At 36.5% G+C, this 18,867-nt stretch overlaps 1 protein-coding gene across 15 annotated transcripts in view; it reads right to left on the bottom strand.

Annotated features, from left to right (window-relative positions):
* PARD3 (par-3 family cell polarity regulator) overlaps positions 1-18,867 on the bottom strand; it is a 636,797-nt gene that overhangs the window by 237,464 nt on the left and 380,466 nt on the right. For 9 of the 15 annotated variants that reach the window (XM_045786400.2, XM_045786399.2, XM_045786391.2 and 6 more), the window contains 3 exons: positions 18,289-18,428; positions 15,774-15,902; positions 13,386-13,424 (listed from right to left, as the gene is read on the bottom strand). In XM_045786400.2, coding sequence (XP_045642356.2) covers positions 13,386-13,424; positions 15,774-15,902; positions 18,289-18,428 — 308 coding nt within the window. The remainder of the gene's footprint in view (positions 1-13,385; positions 13,425-15,773; positions 15,903-18,288; positions 18,429-18,867) is intronic. The other 6 variants (XM_045786404.2, XM_045786403.2, XM_045786394.2 and 3 more) reach the window with 1 other exon arrangement.

Raw genomic sequence — 18,867 nt, 5'->3', positions numbered from 1 at the left:
TAAGAACAACCTGAAAAGATACAGGGCGATAGCTATGTTACCATACAAAGCAAGTACATTTCAGTGTCAAAGTCAAAATCAAGCCTAAGCCTGCTTATTATAAAAATGTTAATATTGAAAATATCCCCAGAGAATAATATAGCTCAAATAAAACCAATGTATTGGAGAGAAATAAATACCAAATACTCCTATCAAAATACTGCTATAGCACATATTTACCATGCTAATAGTAATATATGTGTTATATTCTATAAACTTTTTATTCGGACAGTTCAAAACAACTAAAAAGTACTAAGTAATGACTTGATGAATTAATACAGCTATCTCAATACAAAATCTGTTATAAAAACATAATGTATAAGTAAATTTTGATGTCTGAACTACAAAACATTATCAAAACACACCAGAGTGTCCTTCAGAATTATTTCAAATTCAGAAGCAACTGAAGGTAAAACGTACTTTGTGAATCAGGTTCAGCATTTAAATTCCTGGAAAAGCTGCATTTAAACAGGTATAAAAACCAAAGACAGTCCTTAGCTGGGCACATTCGGGTCTGATCATTGAGTACATTTGTTTGCCTCAAGTCTGGAAGGTTCTTAATTGTCACTTACTGATTTAGATCTTTTCAGTTTGGCTTTTTAATGTTTACTGATTTTCACATTTCCATAATGTTTTACCAAGGCTTAAAATTCTCATTTATTTTTCTACTTGAAAAATCAAGATAAGGAGCTGACTGAATATATGAAGAAAAATTTTAATCAAGTTGGAATCATTTCCTGACATGCCCTACTCTGAACCTGTCTTAAAGGAGACTATTTTCTCCACAGGAAAGTTTCATTTATTATGAAAACTGCAGGATGGGAATGATATTCTTTTTCAGCTTTCTTATCAAGTCTTAAGTCATTATTATCATTAAAAACATTTAAGTGAGAGATTGTACTTTCCTTTGATATTTCATTATTAATCCATTTGGCTCTTGACATAAGACTGAAATTAATGCCAGCTTTTAGAACTTAATTTTCTGGCAGCAAAATGTTTTAAAAAATTTGCTCTTCAAAAACCATTTTAAATGCCACATTATAGAGAACTTTTTACGGAGTCTTCTAGTATGGAGATCTCTTCATTCTGATACGAAGGAGAAGCTAATTTTCTATCACATTGACGGTTTTCATCCAGATTCCGTAATTTACAACTGTCTGAGTCCAATGCTTTCTACAAAAACACAACAAATGTATTTCATTTGCCTCTCAAGCCATTTGTACATGACCCTGTCACTCAAGTTCATATCACGTCCCTCATGCACACAGATGTATTTTTTGCATTGAAGCAACCTGTCATTTTTTACTTTGCCCACTACTCCACTGGCATTTTTGCTAAGCATCCCAGAACGAGGAAACCTGCAGAATGGGCAGTAGGAAAGCTATCTGTTTTCCCACTATCCTCAGAACAGCAGACAAGATGCACGCGTCTATCTGCAGTGAGACAGAACCATAACCACAGGTGTGCAACACGAGGGCCCAGCCAGGCGTCCTCTTTCCCCAGACAGTGGTCCCATCAGCTGTGGCAGGCCCGCAGGTCCCTCTGAGCCTGCTCAACTGGAAAAATGGATAGATCCAAATGAGAGAGGGAAAAACAGTTGATTATCTTAAGTAGATGAAAACTAATCATGAGCAGAGCCATCTCTGAGCCTCAATACATTAAGACTTAAATAAGAGTGCACAAAATATTGTGAAAAGATGTGATATGTATCCATGTCATAGGAGGCCCTAACATCACAGATGTGAGTCCAAGAGCCGATTTCAGGCTCTGCAAAGAAAGAAATGACTCCACCAACATTCTGCCATTTGTGAAGTAAGAGGAAATAAATATAAATATATAAAATCTGCCTTCAATGCCTGCTAATATATTTCACGCCAATTCCTGACACAGAGTTCCTAAAACCCTTGTAATTTCCTAATAAGAATGTCTGACACAGCGCTACCTAAATCCCTTGGGATTTTCTGGATGTTAGGGGCATCTTTTGTTCTAATGAGGTGACAATTGGTGGATGCCTCGGTGGCTCCTGGATGGGGTCTGGTCACAAAAAGAGCAAGCTCTGATTAAAAGTTTAGAAATTTAGGCCAAGCCCATTCTCCAAGGAGGGGAGAGGGGCTGAAAACAGAGTTAATAATTGATCATACCAATACAATGAGGTCCCCATAAAAATCGCAGAAGGATGGGGTTCAGAGAACTTCGAGGTTGATAAACATATCCATGTACCACAATGGGGCACACCCCAACTCCAGAGGGACAGCAGCTCCTGAACCTGGGAACTTGTAGATTTTCCTCTAAATGTTTCTTCATACGGTTTTCTGTTTGTGCCCTTTAAAATATCCTTTGTAGGGGCGCCTGAGTGGCTCAGTCAGTTAAGCATCTGCCTTCAGCTCAAGTCATGATCTCAGGGTCCTGGTTTCAAGCCCTCCATTGGGCTCCCTGCTCAGTAGGGAGTCTGCTTCTCACTCTCCCTCTGCTTTCCCTCTCCCCCTGCTTGTGCTTTCTCTTTTGCTCACTCCCTCTCTCTCAAATAAATTTAAAAATCCTTAAAAAAGTAAAATATCCTTTGCAAAAAATTGGCAATAGTAAGCAAACTGTGCTCCTGGGTTCTGTGAGTTGCTCCAACAGATTCTCAAACCCAAGGAGACAGCCATATGAACCTCTGATTTGTGGCCAAGTCGGACAGAAGTTGTGTACCCTGGGGACCCACGACTTCCTTATGGCTGCTGAGTGGAGGCAGTCTTGTGGGACTAAGCTCATAACTTGTGGGGTCCACACTAACTCCAGAAAGTATCAGAAGTACATGGTCTGGAAAACTCACATTTGGTGTCAGAAGTGTTGTGAGTGTGAGGAGAGAAATAATAGCAAAGTTTTTTTGCTGCTCACTGCTCCACTATAATTTATTGACTTCTCTCTCACTCCCTTTTCCATTGAGTTAATTTCATTATTGAACAAACGCGATAAATTAAGAACAAAAAAAGATGAATACTTCCACAACAAATAAGAAAGAGATATGAATGAGCAATTCATTAAAGAAAGATGAGCGGACCAAAAAACTAAGTAAAATAATCTACTTGCAACGAAAGACACGCAATCAATAAAAGTTATCAAGCTAACAAAGAAAATTACTTTAAGTAATGATACCCAAGAACGCAGAAAGGATGGTGCAATGGGCACTCTCCTGCACGGCTGGCGTAATGTAAGAAGGTCCAACACTTACAGAAGTCGATTTTGGCAATGCCTACCAAGAGCCTCTACATGTTGCTTGCTGTTTAACCAAAAAATAGTACTTCGGTAATATGTCCTAAAACTGTGATCAAGAACAAAGATTTAACTGTTAGGATGTTCACTGCTTTAATACGACAGCTAAACAATAAGAAAAACCCACAGCTATGATAGTAGGTAGATTAAGATATCCTTCTACGATGTAATACTATTCGGCTATTAAAGTGTCTTTAAAAAGTATCCCATTTGGTGAGACCGAAAAACATTTATGACTAAGAAATTGGGTTTTATTCTGTAAGCTTTCTTAACTTCCAATACTTCACCCATCATAAGCCTTGATATCCTATGTTGATAAATTGTTTAATGTCTGCCTTCTCATATCAGTAAAAGCTTTCGGAGGAAGGGACGTATCAGTCTGTCCTTCTGCTTCGGACATGCCATTTATTAGCTACATGATACGTGCCTGGGACGTTATATTTATATATTAGCTCCACAGGTAAAGAAGAAAATCATTAAAAAACACATGTCAAAATGGTGGCACTGAAGTCACAGAATTGCAGGTGATTTTTTTCTTCTATACTTGACTGATTTTTGTAACATCCATTATACACTACTGTTTTGTAACATAAAAATCCCATTGCATGCCATTTCTTTAATTCTTCTTCCTCTTCGAAAACCCACTGCGGGAAAGAAGGGCTAGGAGCTGGTTATAAATGTTGGGCAGGGGCTGGTGCTCAGAAGGGATACTGCATTTCCTACAAAACCATTACGCCATGGTGACAGAACATCATATTCTCAAGCTAACGGTTTACAGAAGTTAAAGGGAGATTACATTCATTCAACACAAAGAGATTAAATAATATGCAGTTATCACAAAAAGGAACAACTACTCATGTTTTTAATTATGAGGAGGATTTTTTAAATAGAGATCTTGGTTTTTTCATTTTTTTGCACAAAAGAATGACCCTCCAGTCAAAGTTTCTTTAAGTTATATATTTTAATTTATCCCATATGTGAGATGAATGTTTATACACATTATCTGTGCTGATACGTTAAGGTTAATTATTCTTATTAGCAAAGTCAAAATGTCACATCTGGCTTTATTGTGCTCTATTCTAAATCAAGTGGTAGATGTAGAGTAAATAAAATTTAAAGAATTTCTTTGCTTGATAATACAAATACTGATAATAAAATGCTTTATACAGTTATTAATCTGTAATGTTAAGTTAGAAAAAATCCTTATCAAATTAAAAAATACCACACAAACCCAAATTGAGGCACATTCTCAAAGTAACTTGTTCTTCAAAAATGAAAAATAAAGATAAACTGAAGAAACATTCCAGATTACATTAGACCCAAGAGACATGACAACTAAATGCCACGCATGGTCCAAAACTGGAAACCAGACCAGGATTTGATTCTTATGTATGTATGTATGTATGTATGTATGAATGTATGTATGTGTGTAATTCATTCATTCATTCATTCATTCATTCATTCATTCATTCATTCATCTCTGCATGCTATAAAGACCATTAATTGGGGCAGGTAGTAGTACAACATTTTCAAATCAATATTAATTTCATGTCTTTGGCAACTATATTGTGGTCACATAAGGAAATGTCCTTGTTAGGACAGACACACTGAAATATTTACAGATAAAGGGGAATCACATCTGCAATTTATTCTCAATTCAGAAAAAATATATATAGTGGGAAGGAAAGGAGGAAAAAGTGAAGGGAGAGTGGAGGATGAAAATTAATTATGTATCAAATGTAGTAAAATATTAATAATTAGGGAATGTGATGAAGGGCATACTGGAGTTTTCTGCACTGTGTTTGAAACTTGCCTAAAAGTCTGACATTTCAGAATAAAAATTGTACATAGCAAATAATCCAGAATAGTTCTGCTATATCTAAAACAGTTTTCATTTTAAAACAGGTTATTTCTACCAACATAAAAAATAACCTAAGAGCTCAATAGCAAAAAAAAAAATCATACCATAAATTTTAAAAATACTAATTTTATTACTATCTACAAAGGGAGGACGATAAAAAATTACTAAAATATATTTCTCAAGGCAAAGCACACCAACACTAAGAAATCCTTATCTTACTATAGTAATAGTAAGCAACTTCAAGTGAATTCCTTAAAGTTGACACAGATTGTCTACATAAAATCATTACTATTTTTGTAATACCATGAAAATAGTATTTTTTTAAAGATTTTATTTTTTTGACAGAGAGACAGCCAGTGAGAGAGGGAACACAAGCAGGGGGAGTGGGAGAGGAAGAAGCAGGCTCATAGCGGAGGAGCCTGATGCGGGGCTCGATCCCACAACGCCGGGATCACGCCCTGAGCCAAAGGCAGACGCTTAACGACTGAGCCACCCAGGCGCCCCTGAAAATAGTATTCTATCCTAATGTTGAAAAAAGATCATTTTAACGTAAGTTTGATACGGGGTGCCTTGGCTAGCTCAGTCAGAAAAGCATGTGACTCCTGGTCTCAGGATTTTAAGTTCAAGCCCCATGTTGAGTATAGAGATTACTAAAAGAAATAAATAGGGGCGCCTGGGTGGCACAGCGGTTAAAGCGTCTGCCTTCGGCTCAGGGCGTGATCCCGGCATTATGGGATCGAGCCCCACATCAGGCTCCTCCGCTATGGGCCTGCTTCTTCCTCTCTCACTCCCCCTGCTTGTGTTCCCTCTCTCGCTGGCTGTCTCTATCTCTGTCAAATAAATAAATAAAATCTTTAAAAAAAAAAAAAAGAAAGAAATAAACTTTAAAAAAAGTAAAATAAGTTTGAATCATCTGAATTCAAACTTAATTAAATTATAAGTTTAAAATAAGTCTGATTATAAAATGTTTTATGACAATAGCAATATTTGCTGCTCAAAAATACTAAAGCTAAATATGATTGTGTCTGATGGTATAACTCTTCATCAAAAACTCAAAAAACACATTAATGTGTGTTCTCTATGGTAGCAACATGAATTTACATTATAGGGCCTACAGAAGTGTTTCATTATGAATTTAACCCAAAGAATTTGTACAAAGACATTGATAGAAATGTAATGATTCAAAATTCACTCCCTCATTAAGCTCCCTATTTGCTTTGTCTGACTTGACTGGGTTTTTTTTTTTCTTTCCGGCTTTTTTTGAGATATAATTAATATATAACATTGTATAAGTTTGTGTGCAATGGGTTGATTTGATACACTGACAGACGGAAAAAATGGTTACCACTGTAGTATTAGCTAACACCTCCATCACATAATTATATATTCTTTCTGTGGTAAGAACAGTTAAGGTTCTATTCTCTTAGTAACTTTCAAGTATATGATACAATATTATTAATTATAATCACTATTCTATACACTGGATCCCCAAAGCTTATTCATCTTATAATTGGAAGCTTCTACTCTTTAACCAACATCTCCTCTTTCCTCCCATCCCCCATGCCCTGGTAACACCATTCTAGTCTGTTTCTATGAGTCTGGCTTTTTTAGATTCCACATGTAAGTGATAGCATACAGTATTTGTCTTTCTCTGACTTCTTTCATGTAGCATAATGCCCTCCAGTTTCACCCATGTTGTTGCAAATGGCAGGATGTTCTTCTTTCTCATGACTGAATAATATTCCATCGTATACAGACACCACATCTTCTCTACCTATTAATCTACTGACGAACACTTAGGTTGTTTCAATCTTGGCTTCTGTGACTACTGCTGCAATGAACAGGGGAGTGCAGTTATCTCTTTGAGATCCTGATTTCAATCCTCTGGATGTATATACTCAAAAGCGGGATTGCTAGATCACATGGTAGCTCTATTTTTAATTTTATGAGGAAACTTCATACTACCGTTCATTGTGGCTGCACCAATTTATGTCCCCACCAACAGTGTACAAGGGTTCCCCTTTCAACGCAACACTTGTTATCTCCTGTCATTTTGATGGTAGTCACTCTTTAACAGTTGGGAGGTGACTCTTATGGTTTTCATTTGCATTTCCCTGGTGATTAACTGATATTCAGCACTTTTTCATATACCTCCTGGCCATTTGTAGGTCTCTGGAAAAACTTCTATTCAGTTCCTCTACCTATTTGTGAATCGGATTGTTGGTTCTTTCGCTGTTGAGTTGTATGAGTTCTTCATGTGCTTTGTATATTGACCCTTTATCAGATGTATGATTTGTCAACATGCTCCTCCCATTCTCTAGGTTGTCTTTTCATTTTATTGATTTCCTTTGCTGTGCAGAAGCTTTTTAATTTGATGTAGTTGCCACTGCGTATTTTTGCTTTTGTTCCCTTTGCTTTCGGTGTCAAATCTAAAAAATCATCAGCAAGTCCAACATCGAAGAGCATGTTTTCTTCTTGGAGTTCTATGGTTTCATAAATCCATTTAAATCTTTAATCCATTTTATGTTGATTTTTGTGTATAGTGTAAAATATGAATTTAGTTTCTTTTGCATGTGAGTATCAAGTTTTCTCAACACAACTATCCTTTCCCCATTGTAGAGTCTGGGTCCTCTTTCATAAATTAATTGACCATATATAGATGGGTTCATTTCTGGGCTCTTTGTGCTGTTCCATCGACCTATGTGTCTGTTTTTATGCCAATGCCATGTTATTTTGATCACTGTAGCTTTGTAATGGAGTTTGAAATCAGCAAGTGTGATGACTCCAGCTTAGTTGTTCTTTCTTCATACTGCTTTAGCTGCCAGGGTCTTTGGTAGTTCAATGTGAATTTTAGTCTTGCTTTTCTACGTCTGTGAAAAATGTCACTGGAATTTTGATAGGGATTGCATTAAATCTGTAGATCACTTTGGGCACTATGGACATTTTAATAATATTAATTCTTTAAATCTTGAGCACAGAGTATCCTTCCATTTATTTGTGTCACCTTCAACTTCTTCCACCAAGGTCTTACAGTTTTCAGTGTTCAGATCTTTCACCTCCCTGGTTAAATTTATTTGTAGGTATTTTATTCTTTTTGATGCTGCTGCAAATGGGATTGTTCTCTTAATTTCTTCTACGGTTTCCTCATTTTACAGTGGGGTCATTATGGTAGCATCTACTTGACCTCCTAGCACCATTAGTTAAATGAACCCATTAATGACAATGTTACATAGCTCATTAAATATCTAAATCAAGACTAAATCTTCTGAAGTTAGCCTATCAAGATGCCTCCTGATGTTCCAGGAGGTTCTCAAAGACTCCCCAGTGTATCCCTGCATTTTCCATAGGGAGAATCCACTAACTCTTTGGAAAGCATTTTGAATTCATGACACTTAAGCATATCTTATCTCTGTGCTCCAGTATCATCTCTACACCATGTTATTTTCTAAAGGCCTACTTTTATCTCATAGCCCTGAGTCTGTTTAACACAAAACTGTATTTCGACATGGAAACTACTCAAGAGTTCTGGGGGGGGGGGGGGGCGCTCCCTAAGCAGGTTTGCGTTAGTCCTATTTGAAGCCAAGGAAGAAACTGGCACTTTCGTAAGTCAAGGCCTTAGAGCCAGCAGGTAAATTCACTACACCTCACTGTGCCGTTAATTTTATATATCAACTCACAGGGTGTTTTTGAATGAGATTCATATTTAAATTGACAAACTCTGAATAAAACAGATTGCCCTCTACAATACGGGCTGGCCTCATTCAATCAGTTAAAGGCCAAACAAAACAGAAAAACAGCCTCCCTGAGGAAGAGGAGATTCTCCAGCCAAGTGACTTCAGGCTGCCTCTGCAACACTGGCTCTCGGGGGTCTGCAGCCTGCTGACCCACACTGCAGATGTGGACTCGATGGCCTCAACAATCACGCGAGCCAAACTATTACACTAAATCTCTTACTATATATACACACATCCTATTCTGTTCCTCTGGAGAACCCTGACTAGTACCCCATGTATTGTCTGGTCCTACCAGGATATCCACATGAGATGCCTTATATTAAGGGAATAAACTTCTCAAAGCAAAGGAGTGTGTTCAGGACACAGAGCAAGTGGTGGTGAGCCTCTGCTACATAAGTCGGCTTTCTGTCCAATTTTGAATGGGTAATTTGAAACCAGACTTTCTAATCTTAAAAGATGACTTCAACTCTTTCCATTTTGACCTCAATCTGTACTTTCTAATAGATTGAGTGCTTCTTTTCAGTTTATCTCTTAACTCGGGCAAAGGACCCTGCAGACGAAGCGTGCCCTGATGGGAGCCAAAACTACCCCCCCCCCAAGGCAATAAGGACTGCCCTGAGCCCGGAAGACCCAAGACAACGATCAACCTGACTTTCACTGCCCACCTGGATGCGTTAGAGGCATTCAGTGAGGTTCTAACAGGAAGCCTCGAGGCCAAGAAAAAGAAAGTCATGGCCAGCTATGGAGAAAGTCAGAGGCCTGTCCTGGTAACACTCCAGAACAAAACCACAAGAACCTAGGTCAAACTAGACAGGCCCAAGATGGCTGACAAAGTAAGCTGGAAACCCCTGCCCAAATAAGGAAGAAAAGGCTCAAAACCAGCTTCCACGAAATCCCCACCCAAGTAGTGAATATTCCACAACTGTCAATAAGAGACAGAGATCCAACCTCCAGGGTAATCAGCTCACTCACTGGCCTTCTCACCTCTTGAGAGTGTACTCTCACTTTAATAAACATTCCAGCTTCTGTCTCTAGTCTGCTGTGTTGCATCTGTCCTGTAATTCTTTCTCATAACGAGACCAAAAGACTTGGGTGACATCATTGGGACAGGCTGGGCTGAAGCCTCAGGACCCACGTCTCCCCAGTTCACCTGGCAATACATGTACGTACCAACCTTTGCTCTACATTCTCTTTATATAAACTTGGAAGTATTTTCAGCACTCCGGAGACAATCTTTGAGATCTGAGTCCACGGTCTTCCCAGTGTTCGCCTCACTGAAATAAATGCCTTTCTTGTTTCTCTACCACTTGTCTCTTTGCCTCTAGATCCTGTCAGCAGCAAGGAACTGAAACTGGTCTGTCTGGACCCCAAGAGCTAGGTACTCTGGTAACCTTGTGCCCCAGCTACAATCTCCCACTCTCATTAATTAAGATGATATTTAGAAGATGTACAGGAAACTTCCATCTCATAAATTCAAGAGGTCTACTAGTCACTGAACTTATTCATACACCTTAATGATGTGTTCTCAATTTCTCAAATGAAATCAGTTATGGGTCATTGTAATAATCAACCAACAAACAAATTAATTGACTGTTACGACATATCTATTCTCAAGGTGCTTACAATTACCTAAAAGTTTAAATAACAGAGAATTTCAAGACTTGAATGAATTTAATGACTTGCCCTCAAAAGGTACAAAGAGAGGCAGAGAGACCTGGGGAGTCATTTTTTTTTTTAAGTTATAAATGTAACATGAAGCCTTTAACAACCCAAAATGGTATTCTATTATATACATAGCAAGAGCAGAAACCGAGGCACAGATGTGAGAGGACCTATTAAAAACAAGTAAACAACAACAACAAAGAACCCAAAAAGAAAATATTTAGAAAAAGACAAACTGATTTCTGACTCAGCTTGGAAAACCTCTCATCAGAAAACATTTCCATTTGTAATCAGAAATCAGACACACATACATATGTATATATCTTCTTTTGTTAAGGTGGCTGAATTGTCATTTGCTGGGCAAATTTTCACATGAACGCGTGAGGGTACTGGGTAAGTAGTGGGCTGAAACGGACCATGGAATTCTCAGTGGAATATGGCATTAAAGCCAATACCACTTCTTCCCCTCAGTGATTGAAAAGCTCAGGGCTAATCATCAATTTCCTCACCAGGACTGCCTAAATGTTTTGAAAGAACATGCCTGTCTTTACAGTTTATAGCATGATTTTCTATCTCACGTTGTCCGGAACTTCAACAGGTGCTGATTATGGGCACTGACCCCTCACACACAGTAGAAAATCCTCATATAACTTTTGACTCCCCATAAACTTTACTAATAGCCTTACCGATAACACAAACAGTTGATTAACACATATTTTCTCTGTTATATGTATTATATGCTGTATTCTTATAATAAAGTAAGCTAGAGAAAAAACATTATTAAGAAAATCACAGGAGAAAATACATTTACAACATGGTACTGTGTTTTATTAAAAAAAAAAAATCCACATATAAGTGGATCATCCGTGTAGTTCAAACCCTCGTTCAAGGTCAACTCTACTTTATGTGTGAAATCATTCTGTTTTCCTAAAAGCTCTATGATGAGATTCCAACAATAAAGGGGTAGTTATTCACCAAGGATCACAGTGCAAAATACTTCCCCCATTTAGCATTTATCTTTTCACTCTTTCATGGTATGGTTATTGCTATACAAAAGTTTTCTATAGACAAATCTAAATTTATTTATCTAATGACATTTTCGTTTTGCCATGCTTGGACAGGCATTCACTATCCAAAGTCAACAGAGATTTTTCGCATATATTTATTTATATTTTTGTTCATTTTATTTTTTGCACACTTTTTTCTTAATACATTTTGTACTTTTTAATTTCATAACCAATTGAGATTTATTTTGGTGTATGGTGAGAAAAAGAAATCTAACTTTTTAAACTGAATGGCTAATTATTTTAAACATGAAATAAGCCATCCTTTGGATGGTTTCCACTATTTGGAAATGTCACCTTTAATGTACATGCATATATACATCAGGTCTATCCTTGCTAATGTGTTCAAGCGCTCTCTTCGTCTATTCCCATAACAACATCATGCTATCTTAAATATTTTGGCTTTACAGTACATTTTGCCATCCTTATGACCTATAAAATACTACGAATCACACTTGTGTCCAGTTTAAATTCTTTAAAAATCAATCTAAATTCCCCTTCCCTTTCAACCTACCCACCATACACATACGCAAACACCATTTTGATTTTTATTAGTTATCATAGACCAATTGATTTTATGAATAAAAATTAAGACCATAAATTTTCTACAACCCATACTTATGAATGTTATACATTCATAATATTCTCAAGGTTGTTCACCGATTTTCCTGAGGTCTGATTTGTCACCCATGTTTATAATTATGGAATAGTTTTAAAATAACACTTTGTTTAGTAGGTTCAAAGCTGTCTGTTCATGAATGTGTAAAGAGAAACCAAACCTGTTAACTATGTTATTCAAACTCATCAAATTCTAATTGTCTACCTAAAATGAAAATTTTTAGAGAAATATATACTAGTATCACCCACTGTAGATATGGTTTTGTTAAATTTTCTCGCTACTTATAAGAGTTTGGGATATGTTTTTATAACATGCTGTTTGATGTATAAAGGATCATGACTATTAGAATTTGTACTGGATATTTTATGTCAATATAAAACACTTTTTTCACCCCACGCTGTACATCCACACTAAAACCATACTTTCAGAGACTGATACACTGATACAGGAATTCTTATTTTCATTACATTAGCATTGCCTGTTAGAACTCAACTTACTCCTTTATTTCTCGTCTGTATTAGGATTTGTCTCTTTAACAGGACACAACTAGGTTTGCATTTTAATCAAAGCTGTGAGCAGTTACTTTTATGAAGAGAAATTACCCATTTTAATATGCTATAATAACTTTTAATAAAATACTTAAAATAACTGTAAGTTATTATGACAACTAATATGTTGTGCCTAATTACTGACATATCACTTTAGTCTTCCTGCATATGATACACTTTTATTGTGCTTTTAGCCTTCCCTATTATTCTGTGTCTGAATCAAGTTTTCTTTTTTACTTTTTTCCCCCTAGTAGCCACTTAAAATATAACATTTCGTAACTCATAAAGTCTTTTATATTTATGTCAAACTACTACACTTACCAACTTTTGGTCCCTCTGACTGTGAAGGTGACAAGAAACTACTCTAATGTCTTTCTCTGCTCTATCCCTGTCTACCCAAAAGTAATCCCGAAATATTCTCCATCTGCGGTAGTACCAGTAAGTCAGCTTAAGATGAGACCACTTTGGAGTTTAATGAACCTACGTAGTATCTATTATGAGCCAGGAAAAGGGAGGACAAGTAACTTCATATTTAATTAGTCAGAAGTTAGTTCCATTTCTCTCTCCAACATATCTGCGCCCTGCAAAAGACAAAGCTCTTACCGTTTCTTTTGGGATCTGCATCTGGCTTGGCTCTGCATTCTAGAAGAATTGAAGAGAAATATAAATACAGACTGACCAAAGCCATCTTCAACACACAGGGACACAAAGCTTGACTTTAAAGGAAATTTTGTTGGTTCTTAAAACCCACGAAATACATAGAGGGTGATTATATTATGGATGACGTATGACTCTGTCTTCCAAACTTTCACTGATGTGGTTGTATTATCTTCTGTGTGTGTGGCTGTGTGTTTTAAGAAATCTTTCTGATTTTCTGTAAATTTTTCCTTGTTCACTCACAGTATATCATGACTTTAGTATTTGGAGGAAGACAAATCTCACCAGACTGGCTCTCTATTCATGGCACTGTTTTTAATTCTGGGTGGGTTTTTGTTACTGTTGTTGTTGTTTTAAATTTCCCCAACTACATCTAAGTTATAAGGTATATTATAATTTGATAGCTACACCAGATACTATCAGTCTTAACTGCAGTCTGAACCACAAGTATGATACTTTAAAATATTACACAGATTATAAATGTGATTTTTTTCACATATTATAGAGTTGCTTTAATTGCATAGATATTTAGAAGGTTGATTTATTTTAAAAAGGCACATATTGATAACAGTATTTTGTTTTAGACACAGAATTTAAACACAGACACCCCAAACAGCGGAAAAGAGTTTTGTTAATTGGATTCAAAGATCATTTTACATGCACCCCCCTCCCCTTGAAGTTTTCAGAATTTTATTCTTTGAAATCTTAAAAAGCAGCTGCAACATGAATAATAGACTGACGGCCTACTGGCTCACTCCTTAATGAAAAGCTCACAAGCAATAAATTAAATAACCAAGAAAAAAAACTAGGCAGCAGAAGGGGAAAACAGAAGCCTGGAAGATCAAAATTGGACAAGAAGAACCCGAATCACCTTACGCTGGCTAGATGTTGGCACTGAGTCGGAGAAGGGCTGCCCGAGAGCAGGGCTTAAGCTTTGGCAATCTGATAATGCTAACTATTACCCAGGCTAAGATAGACTGACGAAGACGGAAGGCTTCAGCAAATCACATCGAAAGCTTAGGATTTTTTTTTTTTTTAAGGGCTCATTTACAATTTAATAGAGACATCTCCAGATTTAGGATCAGGTGGCATTTTAAGCACAAAATTGGATAACAGTGGGGGGAAGATGGAAAACAGAATTTAAATTGGGAAATAATGCATTCAACATTTTAAAATAGAAATAAAGACTTTTTATAATTTTCAAAATCTACTTAAAACACAAGCGTTCGGCTTTCAGGCCTATCACAATCAGAAATTCCATGAAATCACAGTAAATTTGTGTAACCAGAGGGTGGGGTATTCCTACACTGAAACCTATCTGGCTCAGAATAAAAGGAAAATTTTATTAACCATGACACATCCGTACCTGAAATATGAGCCTAAGACATTTAGGGCAACGGGACAAATTTGGGAACTGTGCCCCTAAAACCTTGCCACTCCAGTATATATGAATTAATTGTTGGTAAAGCTGGAAACTGACTGAAAGAAATGTCAAATGCTCTAAAATCTCCCAACTAAAATCTATTTTGAAATATTTAAAATGCCACTTGTACTGGGAATAAAACATTTTTCTTAGCACATCAAAAGATAAAAGTGATTCCTCCAATTATGTTGTTTTTACATAATAAATGAAACCTGGCACTTCTTGCAGAAAAACATTCAAACTATGTCAACTTAGTATACATATTTCATTCACACCAATACTATGTAAATACCTCTTATATTTAGACATATTGATACACATTTGAAAAATGAAATGAATTGCAAACAAATGCCTTTTTATTTCATCTATGTCATTCCAAATAATGTCAATATTAGTAATTAATGGCCATGGGGCTTATTACCACTCAGGTCTCCTTACTTTCAATGGTAACACTCTAATTAAGGTACTCCTTTTCATATAACAGTAAGCAAGAAGGTTTACTTGGCTTAGCTAGATGTACTATGAAAATCTGAAATATGAACATTTGTCATATGTAGTGGAGAAGATGGCAAGTTTTCAACAACAGCCTTTGAAGTGACAGTTATGAAATAATCAACGTCTCTGTATTCAATCAGTCCATCTGAAAGCATTCACTAATAAACATTTGCTGTCCTAGAAAATATCCTTTCAATTTGATTTTTAAATACCCCTACACTCAATATTGTGGATATCTATCTTCGAAACTGAACGAATATAACAAAAGAATGCTTATTCTAAGTTAAGGCTGAAAGATATATAAAATATAGAAACTATTTGGAAAATGTCTTGATAAACACTGGCCATCAGGTGGCTAGCCCAGATCCCTGGCTCTTGTGCATCAGAAATCTTTCATCTGCTCTAAATTTACACACCAGTTCCCTTGGGTGGAAGGCATCTTCTTGGCGAAAGACCAGAAGGCTCACGGTCCCTTCCATCTTGGTGCTTCTCAACAGGGAAACAACTTCCTCTTGGGATTTGCCTGCTAAATCTACTCCATTTACCTAAAACAAATAAAAAGTTTTCAGCTGCAATGCTGTGCAAACATACGACAGAAGAAAAGACACACATCCTAGAATGTATCATGTGTCCTATGGAGCACAGTTCATTCTGTGGTAAATTCTGCCACGATCGGGTAACCACCAGGCTGCTGTAGCTAATAATGAAACATAGCCTAGGTATCTAGAAGTGAGACAGGACTAGTAAATCTTCCAGCGTTCACGAATAAGCCAAAAGTCACAGCCACCAGAGCATTAACAAGTAACAAGTAACCAACAAATATATCCAAATTAATCGTGTTAATACAAAACTTAACGGCTTTGGACTGAGATATCTTTGATGGCCTTATGTACCATAGATTATCTTATACCAAAACAAAAAGGTTAAAGGGAATAGTAAAAACACATCAAAATATTTTGGTAAAACTTTCAATGAAATTTCACTGAAACTTATAAAGATAGCTTTTTTTCCCCTAAAAGACACACATTAAAGAATACAAACTAATAATAATCTTTATAGAGGGGTAACAATATTTTGAGGTAGCAATACCTCAATATTTTTCAATGTTTTAAGAGAATCCTCCCCCCCAAAAAAAGAAAAAGAGAGATTTGAAATAACCAATTTCTGGGGAATCTCATTATTTTTACCTTTAGGAAGTATAACAACATTATCGGAAAGCACTATATATATTTAAAAGAAGTAAGAGTGAAAATTTATTTTAAAAACTATTCGACAGTATTCACTTTAGAGAAAAATAACATTCTGTCCGTGGCAATAAAGTACATTATTTAAACTGTAATATCAAAATTACCCTGTAGTTAAAATATGTTCTGGAAGCTTTCCCTCTCCATTAAAAACCATCTTCTACTGCTCAATGTACTACTATTTAAGTGACTGGACGAAACAGGTAAGTAGTAACAGGTTCATAGAAAGGAAAAATTTCTAGATAATAAAAAGAAAGAGTGACTTGATGCTTCCAAATATCCAGATGCTCAGAAAACCTGCCCACAAACTGTTAACACTGTGTAGATACGACTACAGATACTAGAAAGTTGGGTTTAAGACGTGTGAAAATGTAGTTTCAAATAAAGCTGATATCTACAGAAAATAAAGCCTAACTCTGAAGAAACAGAGGCCGCAGGCTCTTCTCACTGCTCAAAAAGAAAAACAAAAGCCTTTGTGATGTGTTGAAAGTAGGCAATTATGGGAGGAAAGAGACTCAACGAGAAAGAAGGAAGGTGGGGCTGGTGCCAGAGAGAGGAGGACAGACATGTTTTGGACTCAGAGGCAAAGACGACTCCATTCAAGTCCCAGCTGAGCCTCCTACTACATAAAACAAGCTACCGCCGAAAACTTGGACCAGTGCTACTCAATCTGTGCCCCAAGGACAAGTGGCCCTTTCTGGAAACAACACTCTAAATATAATTTATACTCGAACCTTTCCTTCTATTTAGCCTCTACCAGGACCCCTTTTAAAAATGGTGTCACAAGAACAAGAAACAAAGGAAAGGAGTAAGATTTAAGAACTCTAGGCCCAAAATGTAGCCGTAGAAAAATCTGGAAGGCAATCCTTTGCTCCATTACTTCTCAAGAGATCTTTAGGAGAGCTTGATCTGGGGAATTCAAAACTACATATGAAGCTACGAGTAAAGAAGAGAGGGTAACGCCACAAAAACGTACCTTAACATTAGTGTCTGAATGCCAGTTAACAATTAGGAAAGGTGGTATCTGCTGCTGGGAATACAGATTACGTTGTCTGAAGGAAACACTAAGAAAAGCGACTGTTTTTCTCCATCTTTCTTCCTTTTACATCTACATACACAGGCAATCACACACACAGAAACATCTATGTATGCTTATGTATGTCTAAGATGGCCTCAAAGACCAATGAACCGAAACTCATGAGGTACAGAAAGAAAATTGTGAAAAACTATTTTTTTTTCTGACATTTGATTTTTATGTCTCAATTCATTCTCCACACTGCCATTTCAAAATTTCCTCTCATCAGGACACACTGTTTTCATTTACTTCGTTTGTCTCTGTTCTGATTACAAAGTAGATATCATTTCTACATTGCCAGACACAAATTTAAAGCCATCTAGATAGAACCTAACAGACACTGTACTTACATAATGACAAATGTTATGTTATCTCATAAACCAAATGTCTGAGTAACTCAAAATTTATGAGTACACTCAATGAAAAGATATTTCTCATCAAATAACATGGAAACACGTTGAAGTAAAGCAGAAATACGCTGCTTTATGATGCATGCTTCTGCTAAAATATATAATTTAATTTTATATTTATGAAGATTTCGTGAAAAAGAACTGACCCCTGAAAACGGAACTTTTTAAGAATGATGGAACTTTGGACTTGGAAGTCACTCACCTCTATAAGTCTATCTCCGGCCTTAAGTCGGCCATCCTGGATGGCAGCCCCTCTTGGGAGGATGTTCTTCACATAAATTGGAGCTGAGCCACCTATTGTTACATCTCGGGAAGTGATGCTGAATCCCAGGCCTTCTGAACCTAGATACGTAATGACAACAAGAAAAGTAAATACAGGGATACCTTGAATTTCACAGGTGTCTGGCACAGAAAGATTTCGTTATTCTCTACCTCAGCGTGACATTTTGTAACTTTCACAGTGGCCTACATCGCTTTTAATACTTTAAAAGTTTGAATAGCTTTTTCAAAACAAACTAAATTAGGAAAGGTTTAAATGGCTTATATGTATCAAAATCCTCGAAGAGGAAATGGGAATCTAGTCCAAGACAGATGACAGGTAACACACAAATATGACTGCTAAAAGTTTTTATTTTTAAACTGGTCGAAATGTCTGATGTGAAATAAACTTAATTTCTCCGTGTGGGAAAAAAAAATCTGTTAAAACCCATAGTACCTCAAATATCAATTAATATGGTGCAATCATGGTATCTAGATTTAAAGGGAGGAGGAGGAGCAAGGA

Source organism: Ursus americanus, chromosome 31 (assembly GCF_024610735.1).
Source record: "Ursus americanus isolate L20-20 chromosome 31, mUrsAme1.1.p, whole genome shotgun sequence".
In the NCBI taxonomy this organism is placed as follows: Eukaryota; Metazoa; Chordata; class Mammalia; order Carnivora; family Ursidae; genus Ursus; species Ursus americanus.
Note: the sequence above shows the minus strand (reverse complement) of the source record. Positions and strands in the feature narration are given on the sequence as shown.